This window comes from Cricetulus griseus, chromosome 7 (genome assembly GCF_003668045.3).
Source record: "Cricetulus griseus strain 17A/GY chromosome 7, alternate assembly CriGri-PICRH-1.0, whole genome shotgun sequence".
NCBI classification, from domain to species: domain Eukaryota; kingdom Metazoa; phylum Chordata; class Mammalia; order Rodentia; family Cricetidae; genus Cricetulus; species Cricetulus griseus.
This window is the reverse complement of record NC_048600.1, coordinates 10,753,836-10,780,264: the sequence shown is the minus strand read 5'-3', so window position 1 is coordinate 10,780,264 and position 26,429 is coordinate 10,753,836. Positions and strand designations below refer to the sequence as shown.

The following is a 26,429-nucleotide window of genomic DNA, read 5'->3' as shown; positions in this document are numbered from 1 at the left end:
AACTTTTTTTATTTGAATTAGAAACAGGATTGTTTTACATGACAATCCCATTTCCTTTCTCCCACCCATCCTCCCCTACCCTCGCCCCCCCCCAACTAAAACCTTATCTGTCACATATCTTTTCTGCTCCCCCTGGATGGTAAGGCCTTCCATAGGGTGTCATCAGAGTCTTTCGTTTCCTTTGGGGTAGGGCCTAAGCCCACCCCCATGTGTGTTGGCTCAGGGAGTATTCCTCTATATGGACTGGGCTCCCAAAATCCACACCTATGCTAGGGATAAATACTAGGCTTCTATAGGAGGTCCCATAGATTTCTGAGGTTTCCTCACAGAAACCCATGTTCCTTGGGTCTGGATCAGTCCCATGCTGGTATTCCAGCTATCAGACTGGGGAGCAAGAGTTCCCGGATGTTCAGGTCAGCTGTTTCTGTGTGTTTCACCAGCGTGGTCTGGACCTCTGTGCTCTTCACTGGTCCTTCTCTGCATCTGGGTTCCACTTCAGATCGGTGATTAGTTATGGGTGTCTGCTTCTACTTCCACCAGCTGCTGGATGAAGGCATATAAGTCAGTCACCAATCTCATAATCAGGGGAGGGCATTTAAGGTAGCCTCTCCTCCGTTGCTGAGATAGTTAGCTGGTGTCATCTTTGTAGATCTCCAGACATTTCCCTAGTGCCTGATTTCTCTGTAAACCAAAAATGTCTCCCTCTATTATGATATCTCCATTCTTTTTTTTTTTTTTTTTTTTAGAGATTGTCGTGATTTTTATTCAATTTGAAGTCCTGATTAAAATAAAAGCAGTGAGAATGAAGCTTTACAAATGGTGCAAAATTACTACATCATTGATATGGTTTTTACATTGACTGGATACAGAAAGAAAAAAGAATAACATTAGAATTAAGGCAGTAACAACATGTGCAAACCAAGCACATTACCCTGACATAGTCCTTAGTAAAAAGCTATTCTGGTTAGGTGGTGTTGACATTGCTGCATGCAGATCTTGTTGCTTGCAAGGGCTCTGAAGAGCTTCATTTGTTAAAGAAAACAAAACAAAACAAAGATCCCTCCTCTCACTGGCCAACGATGGCCAGAAGCAGCTTTCTGTAGTCTCCACTGGTATCACTAGCAATCATTGTGCTCAGGGTCTTCTGATACATCTGGGTGAACATCTGCTTTATCTGAACAAGGTCAATCTCACTTCGAGTGACCACAATCCTGACCAGAGTGGAGTCATCTGTGCCAGCACCTTTCATGGAGTAGTAGAGTCGCTCAGCAAAGAAGGCGGGGCGGTTTAGGGCGCACTGCAAGATGGTCTTCAAACCACTTTCAATATATCCAGAGAACTCTCGGCTTACACTGCTTAACAAATCTCGATTAGCCATCCTGGAATAAGCCTCCATGGTGGCTTTCAGCTGAGGGAAGCTTCTGGTGGCAAGGATCATGTTGAAGCAGGACTCATCTGTCCCTAGCTTCCCCTCACCAGCCTGATAGAGGTGCTGGGCATCATCCTGAGCCATCTGGTGGTTTACACTCTGGTTCTCATCACGGTTTCCCTGGCACATGGACACGAGGAGACGTTCAAAATGTCCTGAGGTATCTGACTTAATGTCCTTCTCAAGGTCTCGTCCAAACTCTGATTGATAACATCTAACAATGTCTCGAATTTCTTGATTTGTTCTTGTGCATAAAATCTCTATCAATACACGTTCTTGAGTTCCTGCTCCCTGCATTGCTTTCCTTAAACTCCAGGCATCATAGTATGTAGAAGGCATGAACAGGGCAAGGATCAATTCTTCCATATTTCCACTCAACTCTGACTTGAGATCTTTAATTAAATCCTTGCCATACATGGTCTTAAAGGCTGTTTTAATTTGTTGCCTCTGGTCATTGGAACGGCTGGACACAACATCCACAATTGCTTGCTCATCTGTTCCAAACCCCTTCATTGCTTTGCGGAGAATTTCTGCATCTCTCATAGCATCAAAGTTGGAGGCTGCTCGGATTGTCCCTTGGGTGCCCTGAGTCATCGCAGCAGGCTGGCTAGGGTAAGGAGCATGTCCTCCAGGGTACTGAGAAGGCATCTGTCCTCCAGGAAAGCCACCTGGTACTGGAACCTGGGCTGGTCCACCACAAGACTTGCAGGTGGCTGTGGATAGCCAGAAAAGCTTGCTCCACCAGGTGGGGCTCCAAAGCCTTGTCCTCCCGGATAGACTGGAACACCCCCTGGACTTGGGCTAACAGGATAGCCCCCAGGGGCTGGATAACCTCCAGGTGTAGCATAGCCTCCAGCCCCGGGGTAGCCGACACTTGGTGCTGGTGGGTAAGCACCTCCTCCCATTGTTGGAAAGCCACTGGGATAGGGATACTGACCCGGAGGGGGAAAGGATGACTCCTGACCTGCAGGAGGATATCCAGGGAAAGGTGGGTAGCCTGTAGGGGGATAGCCTGGGTATGATATTCTGAAGGAGGGAGCAGCGTCACCTCCATTCTTGTTATTGTGTATTCTTCCCCTGACTCATATTTTCTGCTCCCTCATGTCCTCGGCATCCCTCTTCCTCTCCCCTTCTCATTCTCCTAGCTCCCTCCCCCCTCTTCCCATGCTCCCAATTTGCTCAGCAGATCTTGAACCTCTCCTCTTCTCCAGGGGACCATGTATGTCTCTCTTAGGGACCTCCATGTTTATTAGCGTCTTTGGCAGTATGGATTGTAGGCTGGTAATCCTTACTCTATGTCTAAAATCCGAATATGAGTGAGTACATACCATGTTTGTCTTTTTGCGATTGGGTTACCTTGCTCCGAATGGTTTCTTCTAGATCCAACCATTTTCCTGCAAATGTCAAGATTCCATTGTTTTTTTCCATTGTGTAAATGTACCACATTTTCTCTATCCATTCTTCGGTTGAGGGGTATCTAGGCTGCTTCCAGTTTCTGGCTATTACAAATAGTGCTGCTATGAACATCGTTGAACATACGTCCTTATTGTATGAGAAGGAAAGGATTTATTTTGGTGCCCAGACCAAATTCATCATGAAGGGATGCCAAGGCAGGAACTCAAGTCAGGAACTTGAAGCAAAAACTAATAGGGGAATGCTGCTGACTTGCTTTCCCCTAGCTTGCTCAGCAACCACAAAGCTAAGTTTTTAGTGGTTTGTTTATTCTTTGAGACAGGATCTTACTATGATGGCCTGGCTGCCTAGAACTCTCTTTTAGACCTGACTGGCTTTGCAATCAAGAAGATCTAGCTACATCTACCACCTGAGTGCTGGGATTAATGCATGTGATGCCACACCCAGCCCAGGTTTGGGTTTTTGTTTTTAGACAGGCTCTCACAATTGTAGTTCAGGATTGTCAAGAACTCTCTGTAATCATCTTGTGTCAGCCTCCCAAGTGCTGATATTAAGGTTTGGCACCATACTGAGTTACCTAAGTGTCCCAGCTGTTATCAGTCCACCATCCTTTTCAACTTGTTCATGTTGTCTAGACTACTACATACTCCAGGCATGTCTACTCTACATTCAACACACACACACACACACACACACACACACACACACACAGAGAGAGAGAGAGAGAGAGAGAGAGAGAAACAGAGAGAGAGAGAGAAACAGAGGCTAAAAAAAAGAAAAGCCTAGTGTTTCTCTCTAATATCTAGGAAATAAGCACCATGACTGAGCACTACTCTAAACAATGTTAGAAAAGGGGGGAAGTTAGAGAGGGAGGGATAGAAGGGAGAAACAGCTGCCTGTCAGAATATGGCACTGTGATGCCCTATAATCAAAAGCCACTGTTGACCGTCCAGTACATGTCATCCAGGAGAGACAAAGCTCACTCCTGCTCCAAGTCTTTCAGATTTCTCACTAAGTAAGCTGCACTAGAGGGACAGAGGAGATGCCCTCTAGCTTGGTCCACATTGAGGTTCCCAGGAGCACAGTGGGACACTGTGGGCATAGTGCTAAAGGAAGAAAATGCTATCTACAGTTTGATAAACAAGCATCAGTGTCAGAGTCTACTATGTGTTTACTGTTTTCCTACCTTTGAAATTCTATACTTTTGCCTTTCTTATTCTACACCCCTAACCTCAGCACAAGAAGCTGTCTACTTACACATCCTCCAAAGCACATGGTGGAGGCAGAGAATAGAAGCATAGAGGTTAAAAAACAATAAAGAAAAAAAATAAAAGGCTGTCTGTGAGCCTCCTTTCCCAGTTTACTGAACTTGCTAAAAACAAAGTCTTTTGGAGAATTACATTAAAAGATCCAAGGTCCAAGGCCAACATAGGTAATTTAGCAAGACTCTGACTCAAACTAAAATAATGAAAGGGATAGAGGTGAAGTTCAGTGAAAAAGTAGGTGCCTAGCATGCATAAGGCTCTCTACCTGGGTTCAATCCTCAGCACTGGAAAAGAACAACTACTTTAACTACTCAGTATTAATTAGCCTAGCTGTTTATGAGACACGACCTTACTTTGTAACACAGACTGACCTTGAATTTGAGAGTATCTTGCCTTCTGCCTCTAGAGTGCTGGGATTAAAGGTGTTATCCACCATTGCCCAGCTATCTAATCTTGATTTCTGAAAGTCAGATAAAAACTTAGTTTCAGCTTGGTGAGTAGTGACCCTATATTTTTTTTTAAGCCTAGACTAGTGTAGTAGCTTACTTTAAAACAATTCCTCCTATAATTTTTATTTAACATATACCAACCATTCTGATGATAAATACTTGTAGCAATTTAAGGAGTTAAAAGTATTGGTAAGGCAGGCAGGAGGCAAGAGCAGGGGTAGGGGTTGGTTTATAACTCACTACCAGACACAAAAGGGTAGCAACAGCCTAAAAGAATGTCTCTGTTGTTCAAAGGAGATATGAGTTCCATTTACGACTGCTTTTCAAGATCCAGAGAGTTCTCTGTATCCATCAGTATCCTCCATCACTATCTTTCTGGCTTTGGAAAAGAATAGAGATTACTATCTGAGACCGACAGAAGTACCAATAAGTAATAAGGCTAGGAATGTTAAAATAGTAATTTGAGGCAGTTTGTTTCCTTTGGATATAATGGAACTCTAAAGGATGGAGGGGGGAGTGCTATTTGCAGAGGGGAGGTAGGTTCGGGGTAGAGGTGGATTCATTAGAAAACTGGATGTGTGAGGATGATGAGGGATGTCCTTCTGTATATATAATTCTCTTATTGGTTAATGAATAAAACACTGATTGGCCAGTAGCTAGACAGGAAGTATAGGCAGGACTACCAGATTAGGAGAATTCTGGGGAGAAGAGGCAGAGAAAGCTGTTAGGGAGATGCCATACTGCCAAAGGAGTCACATGTTGGACTGTGGGTAAGCCACAGCTTTGTGGCAATATACAGTTTAATAGAAATAGGTTGATAATTAAGAGAGAGCTAGCCAGTAAGAAGCCTAAGCCATTGGCCAAACGGTTTATATTTAATATAAGTCTCTGTGTGTTTATTTGGGGCTGAAGGGTAGTGGGATCAAGGGGAACAGAACCTCCATCCACAGAATGACGCCCAACATGAGGCTTGAACCCACAACCCTGAAATTAAGAGTCTCATGTTCTACCAACTGAGCTAGGGAAAGGTGGGTTTTTGTTGTTGTTGTTGTTGGTTGGTTGTTTTTTATTGTGGAGTAGTGCCAGAAGGATCCTCCACAGCAAGACAAGGGAACCAGAGCAACAGAGAAGCTAGTGTAAGCACCATCAGCAGGGCACTCAAAAAGGCTGACCCAGAGTTAGAAGTTATTAGATGGATCATCTACTTTGGAGATGACTGTAACAATTTGGGCAGGAAGTATTGTTAGTGACCAGAATAAAGACTAGGGTATGTTGGTGTATATTAATATGTTCTTGTTTATGGTTTTTCACTTACTTATCACTGTTTCTGATTTTAGGCTCACAAAGAATGTCATATTTAACATATCAATAACGAAGCTTTTATATGGCAAAGGAAAGTTGGTTTAATGTTGAGATGGACAAAAGACAGTAAGTGGAAGAAGTAGCTTGGGACTCCCTATGCAGACCAAGCCAGCCTTGAACTCACAGAGATCCCCCTAACGTTGCCTCCTAGTCCTGGGATTAAAAGTAGGCACAACCACACCTAGCCATTCCTTATTCTTTATTAGAAAAAGAAATCCTACAAATTCCTGAAATTGGATTGATAGCTATATTCATGCACTCAAGAATAAATGACTTAAGAAGAAATAAAATGCAAAATGACTGCAAAGTGAGTGGTAAAATCATGATCATTTACAGAAAAGAAAAATTTTCTATCAAAATTCAGGCAAATGGACATTACCTTTCCAAAAAAAACCACATAAATATGGAAGCTATTTATAGTATGCTCTGTATTATAATTTGATAGGGGTGCCACAACATATCCCACAAATTATGTGGTTTCAAGAAATATTAATTTTTCCCATGGTTATTGAAGAAAAAGTACAAGATCAAGATGTCAGCTACGAAGCTCCTTCTGTGGTATCTCTCCCAGGCTTGTAAATAGATTCCCTATCCTGTATCCAGACTGGTAGACAGATGCCCTAACCTGTAACCAGGCTTGTAAATAGATGCCTGGCTTGTAGAATGGTAGACATATTATCTTGTAGCCGGGCAGGTAGATAGATGTTCTATCTTGTATCCAGGCTGGCAAATAGATGCCCTATCCTGTATCCAAGCTGGTAGATAGATGTCCTGTCCTGTATCCAGGCTGGTAGAGAGATACCCTATCCTGTATCCAGGCTTGTAGACTGGTTCTCTATCTGGGTCTGCCCATGTGTAAAAGTGGGTCCCAATCTCTTCCTACAAGAGCTTTAGTAAGATTGGATTAGACTCCACACAAATGTCCTCATTTAAATTTAATCACTTTTTAAAAACCCATACTTCCAATTAGTCACATTCTAGGCTACTGAGTTCTTATTTCAAAATATCAATTTGGAAGATGGTCACAGCTCATGCCAAAACATCCTCAAAAACATATTAATATAAACTCCAAGATAAAAGCAGGGCATATGGTCACACAAATGGAATCTCAGCAATTGAGAAGTAGAAACAGGAGGACTTGGAACTGAAGGCTAACTTCAGTTACACAGCTAGGCCAGCCTAGGCTACATGCGACTCTGTCTCAAAATAAATAAATACTTGAATAAACTGAGATATATATCATGCTCTTGGTGGAAAAATTTTACTCTTATAAAATTAAAAAAAAAAAAGCCTGGATGGCATGATAGCTTGTATCTGTAATCTCAGCACTTCAGGGGTAGAGGCAAGAGGACCAGGAGTTCAAGGTCATTCCCAGATACACAGCAATTCTGAGGACAGCATAGGCTACAAGAAACTTGTCTTGAAAAAATAAGATATGCTAATAAATGTTCAATTAAATATCAATTTATTCTAAACTACTGCAGTCAAATTCCATGGGATATATAGTTTAGTCCTCTTACCCTTCCTCTTTCATTTTGTTACATTATATTTAATTGTATATTATTTAGAATTAAAGTACTATTTATTTATTTATTTTGGTTTTTGTGAGACAGGGTTTCTCTGTGGCTTTGGAGGCTGTCCTGGAACTAGCTCTTGTAGAGCAGGTTGGTCTCAGAACTCACAGCAGAACTCACAGCGATAGCTCTGCCTCTGCCTCTGCCTCCGGAGTGCTGGGATTAAGGGCATTAGAGTTCTATTTATTTTAGGCTCATCATTTCTCATCCCTAATCAACATTCCCAACTACCTTAAGGCTAATCTCAACCAAGATAGGCAAACACTGTACCTCTGAGCTATTCCTCCACCCCAATCCTCATCCTCAAGAAGACAGTTTTTCTTCTGACTTAAACTTGAAGATCCAGCTCCATGGGCTGTGGTGGATGGAGGTGGTGGGGAAGCAGCAGCAGGTCTAAATTAGTGTGGGGTTTCCATTCTTTCAGACTTCGTCGTGTGGATGTACAAACAGACTGGGAAGGGCACAACTCAGGCAGTAATTGGCTTCACACAGATCTTGGGAAGCATGTTGAAGACACTTGCCTCTGAATGTTCCCGGAAGCTGTGGCCATTACTGTTTCAAATAACCAACTTCTTACTGGTCTTGGCTTTGGGCACATACCAGGAGCAATTCATGAAGTGAATAGACTGTTTGCAGCCTTTTCTGGAACAACCATTGTTCTTTCATTTCTTTTTATTATCTTGGAAGCCAGGGCCCAGGAGATCTGTGCATCCATCTGTGTTAACAATGAACCTGCCCCTTCAGTTCTTTTTCTCTGTTCCCACTTGCCTGGCCTTCAGAATGTGCACATCACACCATCTGCAACAACCTTTATAAATAGCATTTCCCCATCTTCCTCAAAGTGTGTAAATACTGTATTTCATAACTGTATCGGGTGAGCTGGCTCAGGCTAATTACTGTGATTAGTTAACTTATCACTGATAAAATGAGGATGAAAACAGTACTTACCTCAAAATTAGACTTAGTGATTTTTAAAACTTAGGAGACTAAGTATGGTAGCACACACCTTTAATCCTAGCACTCTTGAGGCAGAGGCAGGTGAATCTCTGAGTTTCAGGACAGTCGTAGCTACTTAGTGAGACCCCATCAAAAGAAGAAGTGGGGGAGGAAGAGACTGTCCATCATTTCACTTTTACCTAGTTCTTAAAGTTGTTCTTTTCTGTGTCTTAGGCATTGTACTTCTTTTCAAACGATTATATTTAGAAAACACTTGCTATTTTATCAATAATAACCTACATGTCCAACAGCAAGAAAAATTCAAAAATAGATGATGATAGCATGCTATAGAAAATTATAGAGATGTGTATTTGTGGATAAAAAATACATTTGACATCAAAGAACGATCAGGGATGGAGAGATGGCTCAATGGTTAAGAATACTTAATGCTCTTGCAGAGGACATGAGTTCCAAAAGTATTAGCACCATGTTGAATAGCTTAAAACTGCCTGTAGCTCCAGCTCCAGAGGATGTGACACCTTCCCTGGCCTCCTTCAGCACCCAGACCAACATGGATATAAATATGAAGACACACACCCATATAAATAATAAATTAAAAGAGACTGATCATGGCTGCTAAATTAAAGTAAAAATAAAGCAAGTGGAAGAAGTATGCTATGCACCCACTCATATCCATTTTGACAGAAGTCTCTTAGGAAGTGAGGCAGCATGCTGGAGTGGTAACACAAGTCTGTAACCCAGCTACTCAGGAAAGCAGTACAGGGTGGAAAAGAGAAGCCACAAGGCAGTGCAGCTAGACAGGTCCCAATCCAGTATTTCAAAAAGGGGAGGGTGATGAAACTTATTGGCAGAGTACTTGCCTAGCATGTGTGAGGCCCTAGACCTGTACTGGGGGTAAAAATGAGGCCGAGTACGTTCCTGTAATAATGTACACCCTGATTTAAGACCTGATTTAAGATTTCACTGTAGCACAGTTCCTGATCCTCTTGCCTCAGTTTTCTGGAGTGCTATGATTACAGGCATGTACCAGTGTGCATAGCTCTAAATGAGAACCCCCAATAAACTTAAGTGGGTTTTTTTCTGAAAAAAATCTCATTTATCCAAAGATAGTCTTTTATTATTGGTGTTTAGAGTAACTTTTTTTTTTTTGAGACACCATGTAGCCTTGGTTGTCCTGGAACTCACTATATAAACCAAGCTGGCTTCGAATTTACTGAGATCCCCTTGTCTCGGCCTCCCTGAGAGCCAGGGTTAAAGGCATGTTCTACAAAGCCAAGCTAGAGTAGCTTTTTTTAAGTGAATGAAAATACTGGAAGATTTAGGGTTAAGGAGTTAAGTACTAAAGTTTTCTTTAGGACAATTAGTCCATTATGCAAACTAACTTCAAACGCTAATATATATATATTATATATATATATACACATAATACATGTTACATATAATATATATTATATATAACTATCATATACATATTATATATTATATCAGCATTCTGTATTTGTATATATATGCTATATCTTTATATAATTTTTTTGAGAAACGGACATGACCAAATATTTTTGTTATCTTTATAGTCAGCCGACAGATTTAATTACCTGGGAAAGACAATGGAGTGGCAAAAATCTGTCAGCTTAAACGCTGGTGAGGGCAAAGGGAACAGATTCTTTTTTTTTTTTTTTCAACAAATCTCAAGACTCACAAGGCATAATCTCCACATAGAAGGCCGAAATTTTTGAGAATTACTTCCATGGTCAAGAGAAAACTCATGGAGTTGTAAATAAAACCGAGAACGTTGGAAAAAAAAAAAAACCCTTCTTTTCCATGAATTCCTGTAAAAGGTAACTCTGTGTAAGGCAAAGGGAAGTGAGCTGAAGAAATAATAAAACGGGCAATTCAACCTAGGGTGCATTTTAACCTAAATACCTGTTTGGCCTAGTAAACAGCCTGTTGTTTTCACATCTTCAAGGCTTCCTTGGCTATCAGGAAGCTAAGGCCTAAGCCGCCACCCGGTGACGCGGATGACTGGCAAGGCGTCCCAGCTGAGGCAATTAGAAAGGCTGAAGCGTCCGTCTCCTTTAAGAAGCTGACTCACGTGGATGCTGTGTTGTGTGCGCTCAGCTGGGAAGGGGGGGCGGGTCGTCACTGTCACCACATTGGCCACCTTGGCCGAGGAGGCAGAGTTAGCCTCCTTGATTGGCTGTAAGAGTGCAAAGTGTCGAATTAGAGGCGGGACGAGCAGCGATGAGCCCGCCCATCCTCTGCGGCTTCGGGGCGGGGTGGGCGGCGGAGTGTAGGGGAGCAAGAGTGGGGGAGGGTGAGCCAGTGAAGGGGCGGGGCGCGGCGGAAGGGGCAGAGTGCCAGGGAGAGGGGCGGAGCCTAGAAATGAAGGGTGCTGCGGGCCAACCGGGAGAGCCGCCTCAAGGGAGGGCGGGGCCACGCCGGGTGATTGACGCCGAGACCCGACCGGGGAGAGGCGGGGCCAAGGCCTGACTAAACCTGAAGACTTGGAGGCCGAGGGGCTTCGACCCAGCTGAGGAGCGAAGAGCTGCTGGCAGCGCCGATCTCCCCAGCGCGCAGGTGAGTACGGCGGCAGGCGCTGGGCTCGGAGTCGGCGGGCACTCGGAGCCCTCGGGCCGGCGGCTTCGAAGCCTTCGGGGAGCGGCCCGGGGCGGGGGCCCAGGCAGGAAGTGCCTCTTCCCCTCGCCACTCGTCCGGGGTCCCGGCGGGGCCACCAGGGCCCCTCAGGACCGTGGGGCCGCGGGCCGGGCCGTCGCTCTTTGTGAGGCTGCGGCGCGGCGGCCGCCGTCGGCCCGCCCCGCCGCGCAGCCGAGCGCCCCGCGAGCCCGCAACAGCCGCGACCCCTGGGCGACCCGCGATCCCCACCCGCCTCCCGTCACCCTCGGTGACCGACTCCGCGGCCGCCGGTCCGCCGACAGCTCGCCCGGTGACACCCCCACTTCCTAGGCCGCCCCGCCCCACGGCTGCCGTCCCCGCCGCAGCGTCGGGGGCGCGCCCGGGCTCCGCTCCGGGTCGGCCCGCGGGCCCGCGCTCCAGGGCCGCGCTCGCACCCAGCCGGCTGCGGAGGCCGGACTCGCGCCCCGGTGCTTCGGCTGTGGGCCATGCCCGCTTAGGTGCCCGGCCCCTGGCATACTGCCCTGCGATCCCTTCGGACCCTGGGCGTGGGGACACTGCTGGGGAGCCTGCGGCTGCTAGGCGCCCCGGAGCCCGCGCCCGCCCAGCTGTTCCGCCTGTGTTTGTTGTGCCGAGGAGGCCCCGCCACCGCCGCGCTCTCCGCCTTGCGCCAGGCAATTGGCTGGCGGGTGTCACGTGGGCGCGATCAGCTGGGCCGGCTGCGGGCGGCCGGCCCGGCAGGGACCCCAAAGCTGGCTGGTGAGCCCACCTGGCGGTTCTCCCTGCGGGCAGAGGTAGACATACTCGTGCACACCCTTTTATTCCACGCTGCTGTACAGGTAGGTAGGGAAAACGAGTATTAGCCAGCGGGAGTGAGGAGCCGCAGTAGTACAAAGGTCTGTGTAATCCTGACACCGACTAATCTCCCTTTGGAGTGGCAGTAAGGGAAGGGGTACAGCTAGCTCATTTATTTGTAAACTTTTTTCTGTTTACAGAGCCCCATTGGAAATCGGAGGATTTTTATTTCAGGTGTCCCTTGACAGATGAAAAAATCTGAAAGTAGCCGCAGGCTCTCCTTGCTTTTGGAAAATAAGTGAACTTGCTGGTGAAATAGCAGGCATAATGGGAAACCTATCAGACAGTTTTGCAAGCCACATAGGCGGGGTTGCAGCTGCATTCCAACATAGAGGAAGCCAAAGTCTCTCAGTGTTTCAGGGTGCATATTTGTGCCAGATGTGAAGTGCCTTGACGGATTCTTTTGCTAAGAATTAATCGTATATTATAGTGTATTAGGTAAGAAGAAGATTCCAGAAAATGTGAATTCTCTCTGGAAGCTCCCAATTTAGTAAAAGGTTAGAGACCAATGAAATTGAAAAATGGCACAAGGCTAAATATTGCTAAGTTGTGAAATGAGTGTCACAAAAAGGTCAAAGATGAGACGGTGAGACACCAAGAGGAGGAAATAGTATTCTGAAGAGAACTGATATTAGGCCTAGAACATGAAAAATCTGTGGGTTGATGTTGGCCAGATGGGCCTAAGAAAAACAGCCCTGGAGCTTTTACAAATAGCAAGAAGATGAAGCATGTGCAGTTTGGCAGATATATACATGTGTATGTGGATATGTGCGTGTAAATGCACACAACCTGGTGTGTGTAGTGGAGCAAGAGGTATTTTGTACTTTTTGGAAGGAGCCGATGCACTTGTTTTCAAGTTGTAAACCCCGTTAGGCCAGGCTGGCCTTAAACGCTTGTCAACCCTGCCTTATTGTTCTTGGTGCTGGGATTCCAGGTGTGCCAATTAATGCTCACCTTATACCCTTATCTGGCCTACTGCTCAGTACAGATTTCCCCTCAGTTTATGTGTAGCCACTATCTTATCTTTAGGAAAGACACACAATAAAATACATTTCAATTGGTAAGGGAAAACAACTTGGAATTTTAACAGTAACTTTTCTAAGCATGCTTGGCAAAATGTATGTGGCTTCTTCTAAAAAGAACATCTAGTTGGAACACTGAAACTTTGCCTAGACTCATTTACCTTCTCTGTCCACTGAGGAGATTTAGAAATAAAAGGTAAAAAGAGGGCGATGAGAGGGCCCTGCAGGTAAAGGGGCTTGATGAAAACCTGACCTGTCAGCCTGACTTTAGTTCAGGGACTCAAACAGTTGAAAGCTGTCCTGATCCCCAGGTGTCCCACACAATTTAAATAGGTCTAATAAAAATATATAATTCGATAAGGAAATAAGACATACCCCAAACCCTATGAAAATGTCTGTGGGACATGAAACTGCTGTGAAATATATATTCATGAAGTGTGAAGGTAGTCCTAAGTATATTTGTATCTAGACTGTCCTTTGTTTTGTAGTGCCTTGATAGTTATGTAGCTATGTAAATTAATACTGTTTCCCTGGTAATGCTGTGTGGTAACAAATGTGTAATTTGGAAACTGTTAGCTAGACTTGAATTTGCTATTTGGCACTTCAGTTTAGAAACCACACAAACTATACTGTACCTATATACCAGCAAGAAGCTCTCAGTATTGTATCACAGCAAACAAGGGGATCATGTTTGTCTTGCCAAGAAGTTTTTGGGGAGATGACCAACTCAGATTATTTGCTGACTCACGGCTAGCTGCTGAGTTTTGTGACTGGGCTTGTTTTCTAATGATGACTAAGCCCAATTCTAGAAAATACAGTCAGTATGGAAATTGTTTAACAAAACATAAAATAAGGTGTTTTCTTAGGTAAGAAGACCAGACACGTTTTCTTACTGTTAAATGAAGACTCAGTCCCACAAGCAGGACATCATTTGACCCAGCAGAGTGATTTGATACTGTGCTGTAAGAGGAGGACATGGCTTTCTTATATCATTGAAACTTGGCTTATGCTAACCAATTACAAAAGTAAAAGCTTGGGCTTTTACTTTTACACACAAGTGATGGTGTGTTTTCCTAGCATACACAGGTATTTCAGTTGATTTCCATTATGACAGACAGAAAAAATTTATAGATTAAACTTGTTTCCCCATGTAACTTTAAAGTAGAATGGTGTTACAAATTGCTATGAAAATAGTTAATGAAATTCCAATAGCATCAAGTGTTTATTACTATATTAAAGTTTTATGGGTTTTGTTCTTTCCTTTATTCTAGAGAGAAGAGACTGAAATCCAAATAGACCCTTCCCATGCTAGAACCCTGTGTACAAGCCTCCTTACACACACACACTTCTCCCACCAGGCGCAATGGAAAAAAAAAAAAAAAACCCTCTTCTCTGTCCAGTGTTGCTGGGAGCAATGAGATGGGTGTTTGTGGAAATGTCCTAAAGGTGTAATTCCTTAACTTTAGGAATAGTCTTTCTGAAGTGAACATTTTCTACCAGGTCCTGTGCAAATGCAAAGAGACGCCTAAGATTTTCCATGGTATTTTTAGAGTTAGGAAGTGGTGCCTCCTTAGGCTAAATCCATTTGCCAGGATTGAAACCAAACTGGATTATTAATTATAGGGCAGGCACCTATTTTAAGACCAAAGTTGAGACACTAAGAATTTGAAATCTTAGGTTTCTAACTTTTGTCCTATCTATAATTTCTATTACCTGGATACTTAACATGTCTGTAATCAACAGTACATAAAGCTGTTAATTGCTACTGTTTTGTATTCATTCTTAACCCTGCTTTTGAATATGTGGTAGGGCAGAGTTGGAATGAGATGGGTAGACTACTTTTATGACCTTTATTTAGCATTCAGTGAACATGGCACTGTTCTCAGGATACAGTATCTCCATTTAATTGTCAGAGATACTGCTGTTGCTTTTTAGGAAATGGTAATTTGTCAAAGTTTACAAACGAGAGGGGGTGAAATCTAAAAGCACCTGGCTTTTGGGGTGAAGTGAGGAGGCAGCAGCTAGGTATATGTTATTGACTTGAATGATCTTCATACAGTTGATCTTCAGAATGCTCAACAGGTTAGGGAAAGATAAGGATTTTTGTTTTGAGACTGGGACTCTTCTCTGGCAGGCTCTAAACTTCAGTACTCTCTTCTCAGTCTTCTGAATGCTGGGATTACAGGCCTGAGCCACTATGCCCAACTCGGAATGCCAGTGATTTTAGCCAGAGTAAAGATACTGGGAATGGAAGTACAGTAATTTGTCAGCTACTCCTTTTGATCTTTAAACCTGACTGCCAACCAGTTTTTCTAAGAAAGACTGCTTTTTAAGTGAAGACCTTTTCCCCTATCTCGGTGTGTTCTTAAGCAGGATAAACTGGTCCTGGTAAGGACTGAGATGGTGACTGTTTTGAGTGTTGCACATCACCAGTTCGTACAGTCGCCATGTAGACTGGTAGCTAGAAAGCAGTTAAGTATAAACAAAGGAGTGTGGCTGTGTTTCAGAGAAACTATGACCACTAAAATATTTGATGTGTTCTTCTTAACCTTTTAAAAGAATAATTTTATTTTTAGCATGTGGACAGTTGAATTAGAGGTGAGCTAGACTTGGCCAGCTGGCCCCGATTGTTTTTTGGTTTGGGTTTTATTTTATTCTGTGTGTATGAGTGTTTTGCCTGCATGTAATCTGTGTACTAATTGTGTGTCTGGTACAGGTGAAGACCAGAAGAGGGCATCAGATACCCTGGAACTGGAGTTAAGATGTTTGTGAGCCCGTATATGGATGATGGGAATCAAACCCAGATCCCCTGAAAGAGTGGCCAATGCTCTAAACTGCTGAGTTAGAACAAACCAACAATAAGATCGCACATTTCAAAAGAACCAAATAGGCATTTTAGATAATCATTTTATGACCTGGAAATTAGGAGTTTATATAAACCCATCCTGTCCAATTTTTAAAATCATTCCTTCCTAGGGACATTGTCTCATGGGTTCCTGAAAGAAAAGTAGTTTTCTTTTTTAAACTTACAGATAAATTGTATAATTAAAAGAAATTAAGGTGGAGATCCTAAGATGTAATTACTTAAACAGAATCTTCTGTTGCAAATAGAAGACTCTTTGGCGGGAGAAGAAATTGAAGATAATCAGTAAAATACCTCAGTTTTCCATGAACTTCACTATATTTCTGTCCTAGCCCCTCACTACTTCAGATAATAGCAGATAAACTATTAAACAACCAAGTTTGATACTTCAACCTTTTTAGGATTTTATAGCTTGGAACTATGCAAAAGTCCTGGCAGGAGGGCCTCCCTGATAATGTGACTTAAAATAATACTATACTGGTTAGCTTGAAGTGTTGAAGTAGGAGCATCATAAACAACTTAATCCATATTCTTAGCTGGGCCCAAATTTCAGCCATAAATAGAACTTCAGCACAAAAAAGTATCAAATGATGGTTTTTTTTTGTTGTTGTTGTTGTTGTTGTTGTTTTGTAGTGGGAAACAGGTGCTGTGACAACTGAAGAGATTGGAGATTCTGTTAAATTAACCAAAACAATTAGCATATGTAGGAAATGCTTTAGGTGTAAAAAAATAATTCCTGGAGGCTAGATGAAGAGACTAGCTGCAGACTAGTTTGTGAGAAATTTAGGGGGCAAAGCCAGTTTGTTGTGATGATGGTACAACTTCATAAAGTTATAAGGAGTCATGGGGTACATACCAGTGAATAAGTTTATCACATAATGAAGTGTTTCTTTTTAATTTTTTTTGGGGGGGGTGTTTTCAAGACAGGGTTTCCTCTGTGGCTTTGGAGGCTGTCCTGGAACTAGCTCTTATAGACCAGGCTGGTCTCGAACTCACAGAGATCCACCTGTCTCTGTCTCCTGAGTGCTGGGATTAAAGGCGTGTGCCACCAACGCCGGGCTAATGAAGTGTTTCTTAATATGCTGTTCAGGATTTTGTTTTCTTTTGATATTCTAGAGAGATGCTGAAGATGGAAGCCAGACTTTTCACATGCTAGCAAATACTCTACCACTGAGCCACACTATTAGACCAATAAAATTTTAGGATCAACCCTTCACCCCCATTATTGGGAATCAAACCAGAGCCTCATACGCTAGGTAAAATGCTCTTTCACAGAGCTACATCTTGGACATTTTCCAAGTTCTGACCCTTCCCTTTCAGTTTTTAAGTTTTTTGTTTTGAGACAGAACTCACTGGACTTCTCGGGCAGATATTAAAGTCCAAATACTCCTGCCTTATCCTCTAAGGTGTTTAGTTTTTTCTGTAAGAATTCTCTCTAGATAACTGTGATGGCATATACCTATATTCTCGTCATTTGGGAGGCTGAAGCAGGGAGGAATAGTGTAAATTGAAGTCATCCTCAACTACATAGCATGACCTTCTCTCTATGAGAAGCATTTCACAGAGCTTTTAGAAGGTGGTGGCTAAAATGTATTTCTCTGTATTTTGTAGCACTAATCCAATGTAAGTGTAGCATTACACACTGTGTCCATTAACAGTCTTAGATGGGATGAATGTTTGAATACATATGACAGTGAAAGGAAAAGAAAAGTTTCCCAAGCTAATGTAAGTGCCATTGTTATGTCTGTAGTTGTCTTCTAATTTTAGGGAGTGTATGGTTAATTTGCCACCAGGTTAGGGAATACAGGAGGAGAATTTGTGGTCAAGTTGGGGTGGGGGGAGATTGACTCCAGGAGCTGTTTGTTCCTAGATGTGAAGGAAGTGAGAACTGGAATATGATTTAGTTTAGGGCCTAGCTTGACTACTTGTGGGAGGTTACATGGGCTGTATTTTTACACCTGTAACATGGGTAATATATACCTACTGTATGAATTAATCGGTTAAATGATATGTGCCCAAGTGCAGTGTCCCATACACTGTACATGCTTAGGTCTAAGGCAGAATTCACACTGCCCAGGTCCAGACAAACATTTTAATCTCCTCCTCAAGAAAAAAAAGTGGCTTTCTTCAGACTACTGTAACCGAACAGTGTAGCCTATAAACAATAGGAATGTGTTTCTCAGGGTTCCAAGAAAGAAGTACCAGCAGAAATGGTGTCAGTAAAGATTTGTTTCCTGGTTTATTGATGCCCCTTTAGATGTGTCTTCATGGTAGAAAGGCAAGGCAGCCACATGGAGCCTCTGTAAGATCCTACTCCTCTAATGAGGGTCTGTCTTCATAATCCAGTTACTCCCCAGATTCCATCACATTGGTGATGGGTCTCCATGAACAAGTTTTTTAGGGACACAGATTTTCAGTATGTAGCAGTGGGCTTGTAATTGATGTCAGCCTGGCGACAACTGTAGCATTTCAGTACTGTTTTATATTTCCTAACCTTATAAAACAACGGCTTACTGTGATCTAATGACCATGAAGAGATTTTTGTTGACAACATAACTTTTTTTTGGCAAACAAACTACATTTTATAGTTACAAATACATATGCTTATATGTAAATGGCAAGCACAATCAGGAATCATGTAACCTAAAGTTCTTCCTACATATTTTTAGTCTTGGTAATGAATCATATAATTGAAGCCAGTAAAAATACTTGGGTAGAGTAAAAAATAGAATGAATTTGAAGCAGGAAAGAAGGCATATTAAGTCTATTTACCCTCAGTACCAAATGGTTGGTTGCAGCTATTCCTGTAATACTAGCCAAAGATAGAATGATGTAGGTAGAAAGCATAAAGTTCACTTGGAACCATGGCATCTTCTATAGTAGCATCTAAGGTCAATCAAGAAATAGAGTTACATTGTAGCTAAAATGACTCGAGTTTGATACTTGTAAGTTGGAAAGAAAATTACCTTTGAAACAAATCCCAGAAACTGAAGCAAAATGACTATACTGAGAACTGTAAAACTTTACTGTCAATCCTTTTCATTAAACAATTAATGTATAAACAACAAAAGTTAACTGTTCATATATTTGTTGAATGTTTTATTTATATTGAGAGTCATAAATTGAAATAGTGGTACAAGGATAAAACAGGTAAAAAGAATTGAGTAAGCCACAGTGGATAATGAAAAAATAAACTGGGATGGGGGAGAACAACAATAAACTGATTAACAGAGTCAGTTGCTATGAGAAAATATGTAGTGTATTCCCTTACCTGATCCCCTCCCCCAAAGTACAGGTCCTCCAACCATATTTTGTTTTTAAGGTTTCTATTCTTTGTCTATGTGTGGTATGTGGTGAATGTATTTGTGTGTGGTGTATATGTGGCTGTGTGGGGTGTGTGTGTGTCTCTGTCTGTCTGTCTGTCTGTCTGTCTGTCTGTCTCCCATGTGCACAAGTACCCTAGCAGGCCTTAAGAGGATATCAGATCTGGAGCTGCAGTTACAGGCAGTTATGAGCTGCAGTACAGGTGCTGGGGACAGAGCTTGAGTCTTCTGCAAGAGCAATAAATGCTCCTAACCAAACTGACCTATCTCTCCTGCCCCGAAATTTTATTTATTTATTTATTTTTAAGATTTATGTGTGTGTTGGTTAGCCATGTGTATGAGTGACCATGGAGACCAGAAGAGAGTGTCAGAGCCCTTGGAGCTGGATCTATAGTCAGTTACAAGCTTCTGGATGTGGGTGCTGATAGCTTAACATGGGTCCTTGAGAGCACCAAGTACTCTTAACTCCTGAGCATCTTTCTCCGGTCACCTAGAATTTTGTGCTTTGTTTTTGTTTGTTTTCAAGACATGGCTTTTGTGTCCTGGAACTCACTCTGTAGATAAGCCTGAACTGGAATTCATAGAGATCCACCTGTTTTAGCCTCCCAAGGGCTGGGATTAAAGGTGTGTGTCACTACCACCTGGCTTAGCCTATATTTTTATTTGTGGTGTAAGGAGTGAATGTAGGACTTTACACATACTAGGTGATTACTCTACCACTGAACTACATCCCTAGCCCTCTTTCCCCAAATTTTAGTTATATTTGCGTCAGGATCTTTCTGTTTCAGCTCATCTTTTAAAAATCAGTAAGAGCTTGTATATAATTAAAATGAAATGTGTCAGTTTTGTTCACTGCTGTATCTCTGGGCTGATGAATTCAACTTAACAGGCCTTAAATTAGTTCTGTCGCCACTTCCCTCCCTCTCCCCCCTCTCCCTGTCTGTCTGTCTGTCTGTCTGTCTGTCTGTCTGTCTGTCTGTCTGTCACCATAGCTTAAGTCTGGTGTTGGGATTTACATATTGTGGCTCCTTAAAAAGCAAACAAACAAACAAAAAACAGTAATGCATTGTAGCCTTACCTATCTTCTGGAACTCCTCTCAGGCATACCTCAAATGTGAACTGATATATCCTGTCTCCAGTGATATTTGTTAATAAGCTACCTTTCTTTTTTGTTTTGTTTCTGGTTTTTGGAGACAAGGTTTTTCTGTATAACAGCCCTGGCTGTCCTGGCACTCACTCTGTAGACCAGGCTGACCTCGAAATCACAGATTACCTGCCTCTGCCTCCTAAGTGCTAGGATTAAAGACATGTGCCAGCAAGCCCAGCTTGGTTTCTCTTTTTAATTACTATTTTTGGTTATCATAAAGTGGATTTCACTGACATTTCAAACGTGTGTGGCATACTTTGTTTCCATCCATTCACACCATTTCATCCATTGCTTCTCCTATGTTCCCTCCTTCCTTCAGAATGACCCTTCTGATGACATTAGGATTGCCTAAGGGCTAGAAAAGTTCATAAATCTAAGAAGTAGAGTTTCCTTATTAGTTTGTAATGAAAGTACTATAATAAGTCAGGACCTGCTCCCCAAAAGGACAGCTGTATCAGCTCTGCTCACCACTTAACAAGTTAGTAAACATTTGAAACACAGGAACGTGTACACCCAGAAACACTTTAAAATGAAACCTGTGGTGTATTTTTGAGTATATCTAGAGATTTAAAAATAATTACAGTGAATTAAGGAATTGAATCTAAAACACTAAATACTAAAGTGTGGATTATCCTGGTCTCAGAAACTTGTTTCAAAGCTTTGGTTGAGGATTTTAGTGCTTCTGTAATTTATTGAGTCAGTGATCAGTAACCAATTTCTTAATGCTAGGTTACGTCATAGCTGGAAAGTCCATTTTCTCCTTTTCTGTCCTGGTTGCTCTAGCCTTAAGTTACCTATGTCTGCACCATGTCCCCTTCCTTTGGGAGGAGGCAGTGGAGGGTAATGAAAGAACTTTGTCTTGGAGCTTGTAGAACTGCATTCCAGCTACTGTTCTGTAACAGCTACAACCTTTGACCTGTCAACTTGTTTGGGTGAAGTATGTGTGTGTGGTGAAACCCAGAATTGTGGATTTTAAAGTAAGTGCTCCATAGACTTTAGACTCAGAGTTACTGAATGAAGTTAGTGTGTTGGCCCTGGACAGTGATCAGTATACCCAATGACAACAGACCTATCAAATCACCTCTCTCAAGCCACAGGTCCCCTCTTGTTTTTAGTCTCATTGTACTTTATGTGTGTGGTGCTGGGGTAGAACTCAGGGCTTCCAATATGTGAAGCAAATGCTCCACCAATGACCTGTGTTCCCAGACCTTTCTTGTTTTGAAATTACACTTTCATCTGCTCTTATCTGATGACCCCACCTGTGCCCCAGACCTCCAATTCTTTTAACTTACATACTGTATGCCCAGAATATAGACTTAAAAGTGGTGCTTTTGTGTGTGGGTGTCTGTATGTAGGTCTTTGCCTTTGAAGGGCATTGAATCCCCTGAAGTTACAATCTTGATCCTTCATATGGGAGCTGGGAATCAATTCCAAGTCCTCTGCAAGAGCAATCAGTGCTTGCCGGGCATTGGTGGTGCACGCCTTTAATCCCAGCACTCGGGAGGCAGAGGCAGGGGGATCTCTGTGAGCTCCAGGCCAGCCTGATCTCCAGAACTAGTGCCAGGAAAGGCTCCAAAGCTACACAGAGAAACCCTGTCTCGAAAAACCAAAAACCAAAAAAAAAAAAAAAAAAAAAAAAAAGAGCAACCAGTGCTCTAAGTATGAGCCATCTCTCCAGCCCCATCTGTGCCATTGGGGGATATATAGATATATGAGCCAGTGTGCGGTGCTCTCTCTCTCTCTCTCTCTCTCTCTCTCTCTCTCTCTCTCTCTGTCTCTCTCTCCCCCCCTCTTTTTCTCCCCCCTCTCCCTCTCTTCTTTTGTTCCTCACACCAACCAAAAGTGAAATGATACCATTCCTTAGACTCAACTGAGTGCACTTATGGCTGCTAACAACTTGGAGTGTCTTACTGGTTCTTTGTATGAACTTTGAGAACAGGTACTAGAAAAAATGGAAATTATAGTATATAAATAAACTATAACACCTCCACCAATAGCTGCAACCAATTTTTAAAAATAATGTGACTTATCTTTTTTCCATTTTTTCTAGGTTTTTAGAACTTTAGCTCTCAAAATGGGCAGAATCTTCCTTGACCATATCGGTGGTACCCGTCTGTTTTCTTGTGCAAACTGTGACACGATCCTGACCAACCGCTCAGAACTCATCTCCACTCGGTTCACAGGCGCCACTGGTAGAGCATTTCTTTTTAACAAGGTTGGTGGAAAAAAGCTTCATTCCTACATATCTTCAGTGGGTACATTTGACATCAGCACTAGACTATTTCTTCAAGAGTTTACAGATACCAGGAAATGTCAGAATGGCAGCTGAAACCTACAGAAGTGGCTGCCTATTAGCTTGTCTCTGGGATTTCAGGGATACATTACTGGAACGTGATTTTATTTTATTTATGTATTTATTTTATAAAGCCTAAATAAAGAGAAGAAGAGAGGCAGGCTGTGGTGTCTTCTGTCTATAATCCTGGTACTTGGAAAGCCGAGGCATGAAGAACAAATTGGAGAACTTTCTGGGAGACACAGTGAGTTATAGGCCAGTTGGACCAGCTACAGCTACACAGCCCTGTCTCAAAACAGCAATAAAAGAGAATGAGTCTCTGTCTCTTATGTAAATGTTCAGTGTAAAAATTTTAGTTACTTCATAGAATTGGAAAAAGAGGCTAACATACCCATCTTCTCTCCCTTCTATGTCACTGTTTGATCCATAAGGGAGATAGCTATAGCTTATTAGTTGGAAGTGAATCTAGCTGGCTTCTATTGTCATATAATTAATGATTGCCCGTCAGATTTCTGAATGTCATTTGGTTTCTTTGGGTTTACCAAAGGGAAAAACATTTACAGACTTGCAAATGTGTGTTTAGTCTGTTGGGCTTTGAAATTTTGGACCTGTTTTGAGATTAGTTGATGTGATTGTACACCCTGGAGCCTAGCAAAGTTGAATTTCCAAATCTTTTAAGCAAAGAAACCGGTCTAATCTTGTCAGTGAGTGTTTTTAGAAGGTCAGATAAACTTTTCAACCAGAAATTGTTCCCCTGTTCCATGAGTAAAGAAGCTTCTCTCAGAGAATCAATAGTGTATTCCTTTTACAGAGGAAGAGTTGACACTGTGGCAGGCCAGCTGCCTGTTAACTGTAAACAATCTTCAATCTCACTCATTCATTTACTTAAATAGTGTCTGGATTTTGTGTTAGAGTGTCAAGGTTAAATAGTTGGAATTAAGACTGTATAACCTAAGCCGGGCATTGGTGGCTCACGCCTTTAATCCCAGCACTCAGGAGACAGAGGCAGGCAGATCTCTGTGAGCTCGAGGCCAGCCTGGTCTCCAGAGCGAGTGCCAGGATAGACTCCAAAGCTACACAGAGAAACCCTGTCTGGAAAAAAAAAAGACTGTATAACCTTTAAAGCCAAAATTATTTACGATTGATTTTTTTAGAATGGTTGGAAATTCTCCAGCTTATTTTAGAATCCAATTCTTGTGTTACTATCTTTGTACTTCTTGAAAACTAATGTGTTGCATTGTATAGTTTATGGTAGGTTACCCTATCCTATCCCAACTTGTTTGTATATGCAATATGTTTTCAGAAGCAAATATGACACTTTATGGAACACTGAGGTGTTGTAATAGATACTTTGATTATCTTACATTTATCACTACAGAGTAAATTAGTAATTGGACCCAAACTTATATGTCACAGTTTCAATTCCAGGCCTTTTCCTTCCCTACAACCAAAAATAGAGCTACCATATATAAATGGTGAGACTTGGACTTTTCTAGTACTATATAAAGATTGCTTTAGATTGGGGGCTGAAAAGATGGCTTGGCAGTTAGGAGCACTAGTTGCTCTTGTGGCTAACAAAAGTTTGGTTCCTGGCATTCACATGGTGGCTCACAACCATCTGTAACTAGTTCTAGGGGATCCAGTGCCTTTTGACCTCTGCAGGCACCTGACACATATGAATACATGTGGCTAAAATACCCATATAAAAATTAAATGCCTTTTAAAAAATTCCACATTAGATACCCAGTACAGTGCAATTTCCAGAGGTTTACCTGTCTCAACAATGTACTTTTTGTCTTTTTTTGATGTGTGTTTCGGGGGTAGACTTTGAGACAAGAGTCTCCTATAGCTCAGGCTGACACCTGAAATTGACCTATGTGGGTGAGGCTGACCTTGAACCCCTTTCCTCCTCCTGCTTCCCAAATACTAGGATTACAGGCCTAGCTATCCCAGCATTTCTCAAAACCAGCTCTAGGTGGCTATCATTAGTGTAACTACACTTGCTTTGTGGTGTGTTGTTTTGAGTCAGGATCTCAGTGTGTAGTGAGGCTGGTCTCACCTCACACTCATGATCCTGCCTCGGCCTCTTCACACTGGGGTCATGGGGATGCACGTCTCTGTGATAATTAATTGCTCATACATTTACTTACTGTCACAATCGGCAGCTAACTTACATGACTTTACAAGGGGTTTTGTGTATCCGTGGTTTATTTATTTATTTATATGTTTTTTTAGGTAGTTAACTTGCAATACAGTGAAGTTCAGGATCGGGTCATGCTCACTGGCCGCCACATGGTTCGAGATGTGAGCTGCAAAAACTGCAATAGCAAACTGGGATGGATCTATGAGTTTGCTACTGAAGACAGCCAGCGTTATAAGGAAGGCCGTGTGATTCTGGAACGAGCACTAGTTCGAGAGAGTGAAGGCTTTGAGGAGCATGTACCATCTGATAACTCTTGAAGAAAAAAGATAAATCCATCTTTTCCCAGGTCTCCTTCACTGAAAACAAAAATCTACTTACATACACTGTCACCTTAGCATCAGAGTCGGATTCATGAACTGCGGAACAAGAGGTTGTGAGAATCTAAGATGGAACCTTTCTTTCTCTTTTTTTTTTTTTTAATTTTGTATTTCCCATCCAACAGCAGTTTGTAGAGAGAATATTATGCAGATGCCGTTAATTTTTTCCCTATGTTTACATCTTGAGGCAGAAGAGTCTGCAGCTACATTGTAGGCTATGTGAGGGGAGAAAATTGGGGCCCCTAGAGTGAAAAGAAGTGTTTGTGTACATTTTGAGTGGAGAATATGTCTAGAGCATGGTTTTTAAACTTATTTGGGCTTCATTTTAAACTTTCTTTTAAACCCAGTTATTTCACTTAATTTGCTAGCTTCAAGAAGAGATCCGAATCTGTGCCCAGCGCTGGAGGCTCAGTGTTAGCGTGGCTTGTGCTGGCCAGTGTGCCATATTCTTGTTGGAGAGGAACTGTAGCACCAGAACCCATTCTTCCTTGTCAGTCTTGACCCACAGATGTCACCATCCCTAGTTACTTGTCACCATGTACTTGGTGTTGATTGGAAACTTTCTGAAATGGGGCAGAACTGCTTGGCTGTCTTTCCCATGTAACTTAAGCATAGTAATATAAATAAAGTGATAGTTGGATGTTTTGGTCCTGTGTTACTTCTAAAAATGTCTTTTAAAAGAGCAGAGGTTTGATAAGTGATTTTCTTAGTAGTTAAAGTGTTTCTTCTCAATCTTAAGCTACATCGACTATGTATAAGGTATTTGTGTAAATGGAAGCCTACTGTTTATACCCACAGCATTGCATTTAGAAAGCAGATGAGCAGAATGTCAGTATGTATCCTTGCATAAACTATTAATCTGCATCTGTTGGAAAAGAAGGGGAGAAAATGAAGTAGCTTATCTAAAAAATACTGCTTCACAAAGTGTTTCATCCTTCCCCCTCATTTGCAAGTTGATTTTGACAAGTCTGTAGCGCCTAATAGTTTCATCAAAGAACTGGATCTCTCCTTAACATCGTGTTTCTCACATCTTCCCTTAGAAGTTCAGCTATTGCATTTGAACTGCACTTGATACCCTCTATTGGAAAGAGGCCAGAGTTGACTCAAATTAGCCCTAAATGTATGATCTTACAAAGTATTAGAATATGCTTCTTTATCCAGATCATTTCTAGGCAAACTGGTACTTGCTTTTGGTGAAATAAAGGACAGGGAAATCGATTAGTTATACAGATAAACAGACAGATGTTTGTATGCTCAGTTTCCAGGTGGTCTAATGAAGGAAATTTGCCTGAGTTGAATAGGTGACATCTTTCTGTCATTGACATT

The 26,429-nt window shown here is 42.2% G+C and overlaps 3 protein-coding genes across 4 annotated transcripts; 1 reads left to right on the top strand and 2 right to left on the bottom strand.

Annotated features, from left to right (window-relative positions):
• Positions 1-758: 758 nt before the first annotated feature.
• Positions 759-2,475, bottom strand: LOC113836595 (annexin A7-like). Its single transcript, XM_035447584.1, is given in 2 exon segments — positions 759-2,127; positions 2,130-2,475. Coding segments are annotated over 2 exon segments (1,266 nt in total). The 5' UTR covers positions 2,335-2,475; the 3' UTR covers positions 759-1,066.
• A 287-nt stretch (positions 2,476-2,762) lies between these two features.
• Positions 2,763-15,406, bottom strand: LOC118239149 (collagen alpha-1(I) chain-like). Its single transcript, XM_035447610.1, has 4 exons — positions 15,388-15,406; positions 11,361-11,862; positions 10,373-11,310; positions 2,763-2,823 (listed from the first exon to the last, which is right to left on the bottom strand). Exons 1-3 carry the CDS (start codon positions 15,404-15,406, stop codon positions 10,437-10,439), a joined length of 1,395 nt encoding a protein of 464 aa, XP_035303501.1. The 3' UTR covers positions 2,763-2,823; positions 10,373-10,436.
• Ypel5 (yippee like 5) lies at positions 10,890-25,748 on the top strand. Of its 2 annotated transcripts, none has more exons than XM_027424409.2 (3): positions 10,890-11,026; positions 22,341-22,505; positions 24,819-25,743. In XM_027424409.2, the coding sequence occupies exons 2-3, from the start codon at positions 22,365-22,367 to the stop codon at positions 25,041-25,043; spliced, it is 366 nt and encodes a 121-aa protein (XP_027280210.1). In that variant the 5' UTR covers positions 10,890-11,026; positions 22,341-22,364; the 3' UTR covers positions 25,044-25,743. The 2 variants fall into 2 exon arrangements, with proteins under 2 accessions (XP_027280210.1, XP_027280211.1); XM_027424410.2 differs by lacking the exon at positions 10,890-11,026 and adding an exon at positions 11,790-11,919 and having other exon boundaries at positions 24,819-25,748.
• Positions 25,749-26,429: the final 681 nt, after the last annotated feature.

Coding starts and splice junctions, on each gene's coding strand:
- LOC118239149 (XM_035447610.1), bottom strand. Junction 11,311..11,360: donor GGCGGACCGGCGGCCGCGGA/GTCGGTCACCGA, acceptor CGGGTCGCCCAG/GGGTCGCGGCTGTTGCGGGC.
- Ypel5 (XM_027424410.2), top strand. CDS start 22,365: ATGGGCAGAATCTTCCTTGACCATATCGGTGGTACCCGTCTGTTTTCT. Junction 22,506..24,818: donor GAGCATTTCTTTTTAACAAG/GTTGGTGGAAAA, acceptor ATGTTTTTTTAG/GTAGTTAACTTGCAATACAG.